The sequence below is a fragment of the Podarcis pityusensis genome, assembly GCF_964106645.2.
Source record: "Podarcis pityusensis genome assembly, chromosome: 17".
Classification (NCBI taxonomy): domain Eukaryota; kingdom Metazoa; phylum Chordata; class Lepidosauria; order Squamata; family Lacertidae; genus Podarcis; species Podarcis pityusensis.
Genome location: NC_138042.1, coordinates 26,370,754 through 26,385,751, shown reverse-complemented (window position 1 = coordinate 26,385,751; position 14,998 = coordinate 26,370,754). Strand labels below are relative to the sequence as shown.

Sequence of the window (14,998 nt, the reverse complement as noted above, 5' to 3'; positions counted from 1 at the left end):
TTAAAATACAATGGTGTGACTAAAGCCAAAATTGATCTGAGAGTGAAAAGCTACTGAATTATATTTCATTTCTTTTTCAAAAGCTAGTGAACTGTCGTTCATTTTATATCTTTCCCAGTCACCTTTCTCCCTAGCATAGCTCCATAAAAGGAAGATGACTGGATATTCAAATACCAATTCAACCACAGCAGTCATTGAGTGGCTTTAAGCAAGGTGTCATCGTACTTTATTTAGAAATTACCTAACAGGCCTCTAGGTGCTGTGTACAACCAAAAATTAACAAAAACTAAAGGACCCTGCCGGCAGGCTTACACTCTTCTCTTTGTGGCAAATCTTAGTAGAATGTTTTGCACCCTCCTCAAACCATCCCCCCCCCCTTTAAAGATAACCATATGTTCTTCAGCCCTTATCTCTGCATCATGGACTTGTAAAGATAATACATGTTTGCTCCTTTGAAACCTCAGTTATGCTGCTACTTCCTTGAGATGCAACAACATAAAACCCCACAGCATTTCATCTGATGCTTAAATCAGAACGTAGATAAATGCCAAACTATGGAAGGGCACAGAATTAGAACAAGAGCTCACACGAACGCACACAAGCAATTGAAAAAGGTACAATCGTGAAAAATATCCACTATGAATCCCAATTAAGTGCAGATATATATTTAAATATAACAAATTAAATTAAATAATTGAAGGTGTGCCAATTGAAATACATCTCCCAGACAAGGTATTCAAGTGTTAGTATGGTGTAAGATGATCAAACGTATCCATTCTGAAGGAAATCAGCCCTGAGTGCTCACTGGAAGGACAGATCCTGAAGCTGAGGCTCCAATACTTTGGCCACCTCATGAGAAGAGAAGACTCCCTGGAAAAGACCCTGATGTTGGGAAAGATGGAGGGCACAAGGAGAAGGGGATGACAGAGGACGAGATGGTTGGATAGTGTTCTCGAAGCTACCAGCATGAGTTTGACCAAACTGCAGGAGGCAGTGGAAGACTGCCTGGTGTGCTCTGGTCCATGGGGTCACGAAGAGTCGGACACGACTAAACTACTGAACAACATGGTGTAAGAACAATAAATCATGTTTCTGTAGCAAAGCTACAGGGGTCCACCCATTCTGCAGATGAGATGGGAAACAAGTGTATTCAGTGAAACTCCCAGAGTGCAAGACGCTTGTAGTGACGTATTTACAGGTTTCCAGCTTGTTGGGCTTCTAAGGAACTTTGAAGTTTTAGAGACAAACTCCTTGTGAATGGATATTAAAAACCCTAATTTGATATCAGAAAATGTAATTATCCAGAGTGCATTTTACAGAACAATGTAAATGATACAAGATTGGCGGGGGGGGGGGGGAGAGGAGACACTAGGTTTTGGTCTTCTAATGAAACAGTCACACACACGTTGTATATGAAATGCATTTAAAAGGATGTAATGGAGAGAGAGAAAGGCGATAAATAGATTTACTTTCTCAAAACATTTGATTGTATTCAAAATTTATTTTTAAACAAAAAACAAGACAATGATTTTAAATAAACATGGTATTCTTAACATGTTGACAGACAGTTTAAATTAGCCATTGTGAACCGTTGCTCTGTTCTGTCACAGTGCCGTACTACAATATTTTCAAAGTATTTCCATTTCATAATCAACCCGGATTTCTTATATAAGAAATCAAGTTGTTCATCTGAGTGAAGCATCAGTTTCCTTTAATTATAAAGGTTTCACTAATGCAAACACACATATACACACACACACCTATTTGACACAATTCTTCATAGTGACAACACACACGCACACACACACACTGAAGTCTGTCCGGCCTTTTTGGTTTTTCTGTTACACTGCTGACATGGTGATTAGCATCAAGCTAGACCAGCTAAGCTTCACTTTAGCAGTATAATGGATGGCATCAACCAAACTTCACACAAAATAACCCCACACAAACATTATAAGCAAAATTAATCAAGACAACAGTGATAAAACAATGAAGATGACAAAAACACAACTTGAGTGGGTCATAACCAGACTAGTTTGCTGTGTGCAGCCTTCCTCAGGAATTTCTTCCCAATTCACATGTAAATAATGGAACACACATTAAAAAGCCTCTGTTTGTGGAAATAATATGCCCTTCAAAACATATTCTGTAATGTCATAAGGCAAATAAAGAGAATGCAGGATGAAAGGTTTTGGTCTAGGGAATGTTTCATAGGATCTGTCTACACACAAACATGCGTGTTCACACACGCACATTATTATATTACACGGTGTGTGTACAGGACAATTAAATGGACTGGCTCAGTAAACTGGAAAAAATGTACTTCTATAAATGCTCAGAGTTATTGCTAATATGCTACAGAGTAAGCTCTTTGTCACAGAAGTACCAAAACTTAGGATTTAAAGCTGCCATACTGGAATACACATACTTTTATGGTGACAGCATGCCATGCCCATTTGGAGGAAAAAGCAACATAAATACGGTTATAAAAAGAAAACAAAGGCTTATGTTGTGCCCCTCTCCATTTTGCTTTGCAACCAGAGTCTGTTTTAAACAAGTCCAGTTCACCACATTAACAGCTACCCCACAGTGAAAAACAAGCCAACAGGAGGAAACAGGGTAAGAGACAGCATGCATTTACAACTTGCTTATAACCTAGTCTTTTCAGTTGTTACAACTTGAATATAAAAAACCCAACTGAGAGACCAGATTAACTAAAGGAAGAAAAAAAGCCTAGAGCGGACCTAGTTTGATAGTTAAAGCTTACCATTCCATATCAGTAACAGCAAACTCATCTTGCATTTTAATATACTGACAAGTATCTATTGCAATCAGAGATTTAAGGATGACTAGTGTAAGAGAGAGACCTATGCCCACTTAAAAAAAGATACTAAATACCTGCATCATGAAATTACATTCTTAAGAAGACACAGTGTGTAAGAAAATAGCTCGTATGTGAAATGTTTCTGAAATGCATTCCCCCTCTCCCCATAACTATCAAACGTTCACTCACACACACAAAAAACACAAAAACCCCACCCTTTTAAAAAAGTCAAAATGGGAATGAAGGAGATTAGCTTGGCTAATTACAGCACAGTGATTTAAAATGGTTCAAGACAGAACCGATTACAGTTGGCCAAAAAATGCCCTCTAGGCATAGCTAACCATTAATTCATCCCACCCACAACATCAAACTCTGTCCACTTTTGGCTCATTGCGGCGAGACCAAAGTTGTTTCATATATATATCTATATACATACACACACATAGATACAAATTTCCAGCTTCAACTTGTAAGGCCTAGTTACCTATTTATACTTGCTCCGCAGCAACTACAAGAGGTAGGCATAGATCATCTAAAAGGCTTCTCTCCTTGTGCCCCGCCACTTGTGCTTCCCAAAGCTAACTGCACTTAAATAAAAATGCTGCTAGCCTTTCAGTGGATAAAATCCAGTGGCCAGAAGGCCCTTGGGGACAGAGTCATAGCTGCGCTCTTGCACAACTCCCTTTCATTTCCAGGGGACTAGTGTAGAACTTATTCCCAGTGGATTATGTCCTTTGATTAACAAAGAGTAGCTTTTACTATACTGAAGGATACTGTCTTTAGAACTTGCTGCAGAACATTCCCAAGAAAAATGAATCCTGAAACCAATTCTCTTGATTTGATTTTGTACATAAAAACAAGATACCGTTTGGCCAAGACTACAGATGTACTTTTTCACAGATGCAAGTGCCATGCAAAATAAATTAAAGAACAGATATGAAAACATACAGGTAATAAAACTATTGAAGGTAGATTTTTTAAAAGCATTTTATATAAACATAATTTATAATACTTTCTTTTTTTCTCCGTTTTCTTTTCTCGAAATACACAGTCACAAAGCTGTGGCTATACATCCAGAATTTCCTCTGCTGTGCCCCCACAGCGTAATCTGTAGCGTCCTGTCCTCCAGCTAATAGTAGGATCCCACAAGGCCGATAGGAAAATGTATATCGTCATAGACTCTCTGATGAACCATGCCACTGCATAGTCAAGTTTTGAAAAACACAGAGCACCGCCCTGGGGAATAGACAAAACAGATGTTCACATTTAGTGATGATGCCAACAACTAAAATAAATAATTATTTAATGAACATAACTTAATCAAAAATAACATTACTTTAACATAGAAAAACTTAAGCAATTGCTCTTTAGCTCTGCAACACTATGGTGCCACTATTCCATGCAAAACCCAAGCTAACACTTGAGAAACATAGGCTAGTTCACACATCACACTAAGCCAAACCACGGCACAGTGTGAACACATGGGCTCTAGAAGAGGAGACTACAATAATAGAATCACAGAACTGTAGAGTTGGAAGGGACCCAGAGGGTCATCTAGTGCAATGTAAGAATCTCATCTAAAGCATCCATGACAGATGGGCATCCAACCTCTGCTTAAAAATCAGAGACCACCACCTCCCGAAGGAGACCATTCCGCTGTCAAATAGCTATTACTATGAGAAGGTTCTTCCTGATGTTTAGTCAGAATCTCCTTTCTTTTAACTGGAATCCATTGGATCGGGTCCTAGCCTCCAGGGTGGAGAAAACAAGTTTGCTCCATCTTCCATGTGATAGCCCTTGAGATATCTGAAGATGCTATCATCTCTCTTCTCAGATTCCACTTTCCCAGGCCAAACATACCAAACTCCCTCAACCATTTCTCATAAGGTTTCCAGACCCTTGATTATCTTGCTTGTCCTCCTCTGCACACATTCCAGCTTGTCAATATCCTTCTTAAATTGTGGTGCCCAAAATTGGACACAGTGCTCCAGGTGTGGTCTGACCAAGTGAAAATAGAGTGGTACTATTAATTCCCTTAACACCACACTAGACACTAGACTTCTGTTGATGAAGCCTAGAATAGCAGTAGCTTTTTTCTGCATTATACCGTTGACTCATGTTAAGCCTGCTAGATTCTTTTCACATTTACTACTAGCAAGCCAGGTGTCCGTCCCCCCCGTCCTATATTGGACACACTGTCTTCCCTGGCCATTCTACTGCCACACTGTTATGGCATGGCTTATTATGCTGTCTGAACCTGTCTGCCAGACAAACTATATGTCGTAACCCATACGATAAATTTTGGCTACATATCATAGTTACTCTGGAGAACAGTAAACCATGAGCTTAAATTTGGATGACACACAACGGCATCAGCACAGCAACACAACGGCAGCGGAGGATAGCAGCCGCAATCTTCTCTCCCAGATCCCACACACTGACATGTTTGCAGTAAGCTATGGTTTGACTGAGCATGACATGCAAATCAGGCTAAACTCAATTTGATAAGGAATCTTTCCAAGGGCATACATGCATTTCATAATTGATGCTTACTGATTCTCCTTAGGAATAAACTATTGGTTTTTCTAGTTCAGAACTGTTCACTCTGAGTTGAGAAGGTCTTCAAAATGCTAAATACTAGTCTTTCAATCCTGCTACCAGAGATTCCTCTCAATTGGTGATTAAAAAAAACTGGATTTGGGACCTTCTGCATGTATTCAGAAGTAGCAGGACTATGGCTACTCAGAGCAGCTAATCCTTCTATTGTTAGCTGAAGATGAAGACAACAGGTGCCTGTGCAGTTTTTCTAGTCAAGTAATATAAAGCAGAGAGAAAGTAGCTGAAAAAGACATGAAGCTTCACAAAATTGTGTCAGAACTAACATCCCAGAGGGGTATTGGCATAGTTGAAGCAGGTATTATGCTTTCAACATTTTTTCAGTGAGGCCTGCCAGCAAATTAATTTATCACTCTTGAAGTTTAAATATACTCTTGCCTGTCTAATGAGCATACCGTTTGGTCAGCCAGCCAATTCATTCAGTGAAAGCATTAATTACATAAGAGGCTGTCAGTGCAGTTTCCTCCAAGTGATGTCAGACTACAGCTCTCATTACCTCTATACACAGCTATTTACAATACGTCTTCTAACCAGGATGAAAAAGTTCTAACACATTTTTGAAAAGTTACGTCAATCATTTCAGTTAATTTAGAACAGTACACATGTTAAATATAATGCTCTGATCAATACAACCTACCTGGACACCCCTGAGTTGAATGTAGTCAAATATAAACCATGCCAAACAGTGACACATAAAAAACACCATTATATCCCATCTGAACACATGGTGAACTGCCCATCCAATTATCAAGCTTGCAACAAAGCACTCCGATATCGGCTCACAGATTATTGTGGCTGGAACCATGTTGATCCGTAGCTTGGCCCATCTATAATTAAAAAGGGGGAAATGTATTTTAAACCTGACAATACTTGTCAAGTTATATTAACAAGATGCTATTTTATTTAAGATCATTTATAGAATGTGTTTCCATTGCAAATACCAAGGTTGTTAACAAAATAAAATCAACACAATGCAGCGATATACAAACATATCCAAAGTTCAGTAGTGTTGGTATAAATGATCAGTGCCCGGAAATGTCTGCATGAGGAGTTAGGTTTTTACCAGCCAGCAGAACACCTGCACCTTATTTCCCCATTGCATTTCTGTGTTTGGGGACTGAAGGCAATAGCTAACCTAGTATTTCGCATGCACAACACAAAAAATATCTGGGATGTAGAGACAAGCCAGGGAAAATGCTGGTACAGACTGCTAAACAAGTGAAGGAAAAACAGCTGGAATTCTACCTCTTTGAGCATACAAAGGAATCAATATGGAAGGAGAGCTACTCAAAAAGAATGAACATTGTCTTTTTGAATGCCAATGTTACCTAGGAGGAAGTGAGAATAATAATTGAAGAACCAACAGGAGACAAATGCCCTAGTTTTGTTTGGTTTAATAACTGTTAAAAAGGACTTAGGCTGCAATTATGCACACACTTTCTTGAGAAAAATTCCCACTGAACTCAGTGGGACTTGCTTTCAAGTTTATTTATTCTATTTAGAAGACTTCTCATAAAATAATTTATCCAGGAGGAGCATAAAAACCCACTATAATAAAAGCACAGTCAACATAAATACCCGAATGTAAAACTGGCACAATAAAGCCAGCAAACAATACTATATAGAAAGTACAAAGATAAAACGGCTCTCAAATACCTATGTACACTAAAACCATCAACAGTAGCACAGGATTTAACACAGCATCAAAAAGACGTTAATGCGGGTACCAGCCAAGCTTCTCTAGAGAGAGCATTTCAGAGTTGTAAGGCCATCATCAAAATGCCTTCTTTTTTGTGTCCATCCTCTGAGCTTCAGATTGAGAGAGGATACAGAAGGGTCTTTGCACTACAGGTAGGTACATACAGGAAGTACTAAGTTCCCACACAGTGCAGGGCTTTATAGGTCCAAACCGGCACATAAACTAGGCCCAGAAATGAATCTGAAGCAAGCGCAGGAAAGAAAGGACCAGTGAGTTGCATTCATCGTGCCTGCTCACAGGTAACATGCTCACTGCTGTATTTTGCACCAGCCGAAGTTTCATATAATACATTACAGCAATCCAAGCCATTACCAAATCATGCATGGTGACAGGTATCCATCCCTAAATAGGCTTCAAGCCAGGATACTAGCCTAAAATGAGGATACTTGAGCCTCTAATGACAATGATGGATATTTCAGAGAGGGTGCGACTCCTCCAGAAGAGGTTGAATCCCACTCATGCTGAGTGGGAAGCCCTTAATGTATCATGGGTGAAAGCATCATTATTGATTAAGATGTGTTTCACTCCTAAGTAGCTGCATGACCCAAACACTTTCTCAAGGTAGACATTTATAAAACAGATGCTTTCCCCATTTTGTCTTTGAAAAGCCTCATGTCTTTTGAAAAAATAAGAGGATTGAGAAGAGTGTCCTTTAACTTATTTCTCTCTCTCTGGTTTAACCTGATTCATTTCTATACAGTGACATTTTGCAAGATGGCATAGGTATATATCCATGTTTTTCAAGTGAAAATACCATTCTGGCTATATAAGGACTGGCACTGTCTCTTAATCAGTGGTAAAAGAGGAAATGGTCATTATGATACAGCATAACTATCTACAAATCAGGTTAAAATGGATTAAGATAGATTCATTAGTGTTACATTAGGAAATAAAGGGGGAAAGAGGCGGGGGTGGTGGTGAGTGGGGGTGGGGTCGGGTGGCGGTGTTTCTATTTTACTTAATGTATGTGTGGGGTTTTGTGTCAGCGTTGCTTGTGCAGGTTCTCTTTACTATTCACCTGTGTTCCTTTGAACAAGACATCAAATGTATTTACCCAAGATCTAGTAAACTAAGAAAACTGATCACTTTGACAATGTCAATATTAAGAGTGTGGAACAAAAACAAGGTTACTACCACTCTGTGAATCATTGTAATAGATCAGGCAGGATAAACTATTTAGAATAGATGACACCACCATCTATCAATGCACTTACTTGAAGAAGGCAGTTCCTCATCAAGAAATAAGTGATTTCCTCTGTTCTAATTCTTGAGAATTGTTTACAAAATAAACTAAACAAGGGCTCATTAATGAAACTGAATTGATTTATCATTAGTTTAATGACTGCTACAATTTTAATCACACTATATTGGAAAAGGTAGAAAAACCAGCAGGTTGGCAGTCAGAAATTGAAAACTGATCGTATTTATATGCCAATACCAAGCCTTCCCATACTCATGTAGCCATACCACCACTAATACATAATAGAAAAGTACTAACAGACTCAAGGTAACTCTGACCTATGCCCAAGTACTGAAAAATCTGCCAGGAAAAAGCTGAGGGGAATCTCAAAGACTAGCCCCATGCCCCAATACAAGTTGTTGGGAATCACAAGTGTAGAGAGCACTGTTGCACTCAGATCCTGTTTGTGGGCCTTCCCATAGCCATCTGGGGGACCACTGTGAGAAAAGGATTATGTCAGGCTTTTGACCTGAACCAGCAGAGTTCTTATGTGTGTGGTTTCTTTGGTGGGGTGACAACTGGGTGGCTGGGAGGGGCATCAATGGAATAATTAAATAAACATAGCCAAGATCAGACACAAGTCTTTCCACACAAACACACATCCAAAATGGATTTTAAAAATGATGACTCAACGATGACTGAGATTGCTCAGGGAGCACAGAATGCTACCTTGTTTAGGAGGAGAAGCAGGAATGTGGGGCGGGGACAAGGAAGGGGCTACAACCTCGAAGAGAAGCACTCCATGCTGCAACAGTTGCTGCAGGGCCCAGTTTGTAATTACTTTGCGTTAATGTTTCAAACAATCTCTTGTTCTATATTGCTTTTAATGCTAATTCCTGCATAAAACTTTGTGTGAAATAGTAAACTGGTATTTAGCACTGTTGCAGATTGGATCAAAACTATGATCTACAATTGAAGATACCAGAAAACGAAATAATAAAAAGTTCAAATTTTTACCTGATCATTCTGGATTGAAACTGGGAAATTGAATAGGAACCAGAGTTCTGCATTGCAACTTGTGTGGCCATTCCAAATTTCCAGCCCCTGAAAATGAATGCACACCAAGAATGTAACCAAGATAACAGGCAACAGTTCTTGTGACCATTTTACTTCTGTACACTTGTCAAGGACAAACACTAAATTCGTTTACTGAATACATCTCTTAAATGTTTATTACAGCTGTTAACAGTGCTTCTGAATGTAGCTTATTACTCTACTACTAGGGGTATGCAAAGATCAGAAGATTCTACTTGTATCTCTAGTTTGGGGAAGCTGTCCAATTTGTTTTGCAGTTACTCTCTGTCTTTTCAATTCAACTTATTATTTGGGACAGAATTAGATCTGTTAAAGATGAATTTGTTCTCCTTCCCATTCACTATAATGGAGAATTTATAAAACAGCTATAACTTTTCTTTTCACAGAAGCAGATATAGTTTGCAAGTGTAGCAGCCTCTCCAAAGCAGATTTAATCTGCAAAGTTGTAAGCAGATACACCTAGGAGTTTTCTGGTGAGCTCAGTTCAAAGTGCTGGTGATGGAATTGGGTTTGGCCAGGGAACCAGATGATTCTCCTCCCCCACCCTGTGGGCCAAACTTGATAGGTGGGTGAAGCCACTCACTTGCCAGTCACCTGACTATTTTGAAATCAAACAGTGTTGTTAAATGCACAGCCTCACAAACTGCTTTTCAAAGCACTCTGCAAGTTTGCAATCGTCTCCGCAAGACCCAATAATTAGCTGATTCCAGTAGGTTTCGCAAGACCCAGCAAAGTGCTCTGCAAGACTCCATTGTGGAAGGCTTTATCAAGATGTGCTATTCAGCTGATTGTTGAATGTTGTGAAACTAGTTTCAAAGCATTCTGCAAAACCAATCATCTGATTCTAGCACCTTTCACATGGGCACTTTGCACATGGCCTGGTGGGCCAAATAAGGCCTACAGGCCAGAGGTTTCCCACCTCTACTTTAAAGACATACAGTCATACCGTGGAAATCAAACAGAATCCATTCCAGAAGTCCATTCAACTTCCAAAACATTCAGAAACCAAAGTGCGGCTTCTGATTGGCTGCAGGAAGCTCCTGCAGCCAATCAGAAGCCCCGTTGGATGTTTGGTTTCCAAAAGAACATTAGCAAACCAGAACAATCACTTCCAAGTTTGCAGCGTTCAGGAGCCAAAACGTCCAAGTTCCAGAGTGTTTGGGATCCAAGGTACGACTATATATTTTGAACTAAGTTAGAAGAAAGAGTACCTTCACCTATGTAAACTAGCCCATATGTTAATATTAGCTTTGGAGGCTCCGATTATAGGGCTGACAGCAACATCAATTTAAGCTGGCAGGCAGAAGAGAGAAAGTCTTTTCAGCTCTTGTTCCTTGGTTACAGAACTCCCTCCCTGCCAAATTATGTGGCCTCTTCTATACAACTGTTTAAATGGGCTTTAAAAACGCGTTTGCTTGTTTGTCTTGAAGGTCTTAATTGCTGCTGGTTTTGAAACTGTTGATATGTTTAAATTATTTTTATATGAACCAACCAGACCATTTGCTACACTAGTCAAGAAGTTCATAGAATTATAGAATCGTAGAGTTGGAAGAGACCCAAGGGTTGTCTAGTCCAACCCCCTGCAATGCAGGAAACTCAGCTAAAGCATCCATGACAGATGGCCAGAGGGTGAACTCTTTCTTATAAATAGGTTTAGAAGAATGGTTCACTAGCTTCACTGAACATAGAATCTTTATTTAAATAGCTTACAGATTAGTTTAATCAGTTTAGCATTATATTGATGTGAGTCAATTATTACTCGTTCACTCCCTTTAACACTGGTAACTGTGCTCCACTGTACTACTTAGGCTTCAGAAGTCACTGGGTTGTATTCAAACAAATCATATTCAACAGTAGACCTGCTGAAATCAATGGCCAAGTTAATCACAGCTATTCATTTTAATGGGTCTACTCTTGAGAATGGATACAATCCAATAGGCATGAACCAATAACATGAAGGCTGTGGGTTATGGCTGGGCTTGACTACGTATGCAAATAAATTTAAGCAAAGCATGCAGTCAGCTTGAAATAATGTACTCCAAGGAGAACTTTATCTGAATATCATCTTACCTGTCAGCTATCGCTTTGGCCATAAAGTAATCCTCAGCAATGTACTGTGCAAAAGCTATGAGTCCTCCAGCCTGGTCCAAGACATCTTTTCTCATCAAGCAAGACATTCCTGTTACACATTTGAAACCAGTTACATGGGCAGAAATATATGTCCTTGGATGGGAAGTGCCAAAGTATACCTGTTAAAAGAAAAAGGCAAGGCTAAGTAATCATCTATGGTTCTCTCCTATCATGGCAGTTTTCTTTAAGACTTGCATTCTTTGCTTACCAATCATTATGAATTCTAATCAGTGCAGAGACAGATGCATAATTAGTCATCTTGAAATTCTGCAACTGTTTGTAAAGTTTTGCTCTGAAAAGAAACATCTTACCCTTATGCAACCATTTATAGCTATATAGTAACATCTGCTGCAAGAACTGCAGGAATCCCAAATGCAACTTTCCTTACTCAGGAAATTTCCTTCTACGATCCATAAAGCTAGAACATCAAAGATCTATCACATGCTAAAATGGCAGGTATAGATCTATGAAGGTCAACATTATTCAGACAGGATAGAAGCTGTAGCACCTGCTACAGTAGCCTGAGCAAAATTTCTATAACAAGCGTTTTCTAGTAGAAAAAATGGAGAAGGATGACAAGGGATAAGATGAGGAAAAGAGGTATGACAGATAAGAGTTGGATGCAGACAAGGAAAGAAATGCCTCAAAATGTTTCTTTTCACTTAGTAACATTCATCTGAAATTACACTAAACAATACATTGTTTGACATAAAGTGTCAGGTCCGAAACAGGCTTTCCATGGCAAAAAGTGTTAAGACATAAAAGTTAGAACAGCAACACAAAAAGCAATGAAACATCAAATCAAGCAAGCAACAAATGCCCTGTGATTAGACCAGCAGCCGCTAAAGAAACCTTTGTTCCTTTACTGCTCCATGCCACTGCACATAAATTAAGTCTAGTATATTTGCCCCTGAGCAAAATCTCAGTCATGTCCGCAAATATAACAATTCACCTAAAGGAAATGTTACAGGCTTTGTTGTACTAACTACCAGTAGATCAGAATTCAAGAGTGTAGACTAATGGCCTCTCACCCCATATATTGCTTACACAAAAATACAGGGCGCAGAAGAACAAAACAAACAACATGTGGACAAGAGAAAAAAGACAAATTCTAAAGGATTTCTCACTTAAATGTCATTTGAAAGCCCAGATGAAAGGGCTGCTGCTACTATCCTTTTTCTATATGGAATTGTAAGCAGTAAAACATTTCAATGTGTTTATTCTTCAACGATAACAAGTAATCTGGAATTTGTTGGAATTTGGATTACAATAGAAGTGAAAGACCAAAAACCTGTTATTAGTCATGCACATTTTTCCTACTCAAATAGCAGTGCTTCTTCTATACTTTTTGAGCTTGAAAATGTGACTAACTCATGGAAATTAAGTATATAAAATAGGAGGAGTGGAACAATTTGGAAAGAAATGAAGAGGACAAAAAGAAACTCACCTGTTCTAGAGTGGCAGCAAAGCCCTGTCTATCTGCAACATAGGGCAGGCCATGGACCAGTCCAACTTTTTCAGTCATTTGATTGGCCATATCAGTTAGTGTATCTGGCGTTACTAAAAATGAAATGTGACTGTGGTTTACATCCATGGATTAATGTTTTTAAAAGCTTATGGATTTACATCCCAATTGTGTCACAGAATGGTAAAGGAAGCCATTTTCAGCTACTCCCGATCCCTAAATTTGCTCTGAAGGGCATCCAACCCTCTGCAGAAGATTTATGGGGGTGGGGAGCTCAGGGGAGAAGGGAATTGCTTCAAGTGGCTTCCCTCCCATTCTGCTGATGGAAGATTTACCATCCATTGAGCAACACCACTAGATACAATCCTTATATGTTTGGTAAAATATTGGTCTTCTCAATAATATCCAAGTTTTCAAACAGCAGTAGATTATTACATATTGTTTGCAAAATAGTAACAGGAAAGAGTGATAATTCCAAGAAATCCTTTACTCTTTGTTTATAGTTGGTGACAATATTCTGAATATGAGTATTAGGTTGAAATCACGGGGTGGGGGGGAATACTAGAATCAGGTTTGGGACCTGGATCCTTTCCTGCCCCCACCCACCTGTCAATCACCTGACATAATAAGTCAGGCAACAGCTTCAAAAGGGATCACTCTTGGCATCAACTACTGATCAGTGCTGACAGCATGCTGCTTCACAGGTATGCTGTCAGCACCAATCAGCTGACTGACAGTGCACACTTAAAGGCCCTCTTTGAAGTCCATCCTCAGGCACAGTTTGGATTCAAACTGCATCTGCAGACAGACATTTTCCTCTGTTTGCAGGCATGGTTTGAATCCAAATTACAGTTGCAAATGGACTTTAAGGCAAGCACTGATGATGAACTGATCTGTGGAACTTACAAAGCCCTGCTCTGCTTTTTGTAAGCACTGCCAATCACTGATCAGCACCGCTTTAGCCCATGTTTCCATGTCTCTATCTGCCCACACCTCAAATCCAATATGACATCAGGTGCAGGGCAGGTGAGGAAGCATGTGGGCTGGAGGTCTGTCCCCCACTGCTGTAGAAGATAAAGACAACCATTACAGACGCTTCAATTTTAAGAGTAAGAGGCAAACTCTAAAATTCAAATTCAACTGCTTAAAGTGTTGCTCAGGCCTGGAAGTGTTGGATCTAGAAGACTTTGTCAGATAGTTGGTTAAGTAATGTGTCTTCCAAAGCTCTGGCCAGCCTGCTGACACCTACCATAATGAGATCTTGATTGAAACAGCAATAGTAAGAAAGGAGGAAGCTTGCTGTTTATTTCTGAGGTGGATTTCAGTATCCCAGTAGCTACAGCAAAACACTGGGCCATAAAAAACATTTCACAAGATGCACCCGCTACACTAGATACAGCAAGCAAAAGGTGCAAGATGTTCTACTCTAATGCTGATTCAAGAAAATACAGGTTTATTACTCAAGCTTCATCCAAGTGTAATACATAAAGCAAAGCTGGCAGCAGAACTAATCCGTGCTGTAAATTGAGAGAACTTATTTTCCATTTACATGCCATTCCGTATAATACCAGTTGCGGACGACTCTTCTGGCGAACCAGAGCAGTGCATGGAAACGCCGTTTACCTTCCTGCCAGAGCGGTACTATTTATCCTCTTGTACTTGACATGCTTTTGAACTGCTAGGTGGGCAGGAGCTGGGACCAAACAACGGGAGCTCACCCCGTCACGGGGATTCGAACTGCCGACCTTCCAATCGGCAAGCCCTAGGCTCTGTGGTTTAGACCACAGTGCCACCCGCATCCCTAAAGACAAAATACTCTAATCTTAACACAACTTCACTTGTTCACATTAGAACCACGCTATTCTTGCTTTTCCCTACCACTTTCTGTCTATGCCCTACTATTGACCAGTTACTCTGAAATCTGAATTC

At 39.6% G+C, this 14,998-nt stretch overlaps 1 protein-coding gene across 1 annotated transcript in view; it reads right to left on the bottom strand.

The window, feature by feature from the left end:
- Positions 1 to 1,481: 1,481 nt before the first annotated feature.
- Positions 1,482 to 14,998, bottom strand: part of UGCG (UDP-glucose ceramide glucosyltransferase) — a 32,824-nt gene continuing 19,307 nt past the window's right edge. The window contains exons 5-9 of the mRNA XM_080987514.1: positions 13,052 to 13,164; positions 11,545 to 11,723; positions 9,397 to 9,483; positions 6,078 to 6,267; positions 1,482 to 4,060 (exon numbers count right to left, since the gene is read on the bottom strand). Coding sequence (XP_080843640.1) covers positions 3,890 to 4,060; positions 6,078 to 6,267; positions 9,397 to 9,483; positions 11,545 to 11,723; positions 13,052 to 13,164 — 740 coding nt within the window. The 3' untranslated portion in view covers positions 1,482 to 3,889. The remainder of the gene's footprint in view (positions 4,061 to 6,077; positions 6,268 to 9,396; positions 9,484 to 11,544; positions 11,724 to 13,051; positions 13,165 to 14,998) is intronic.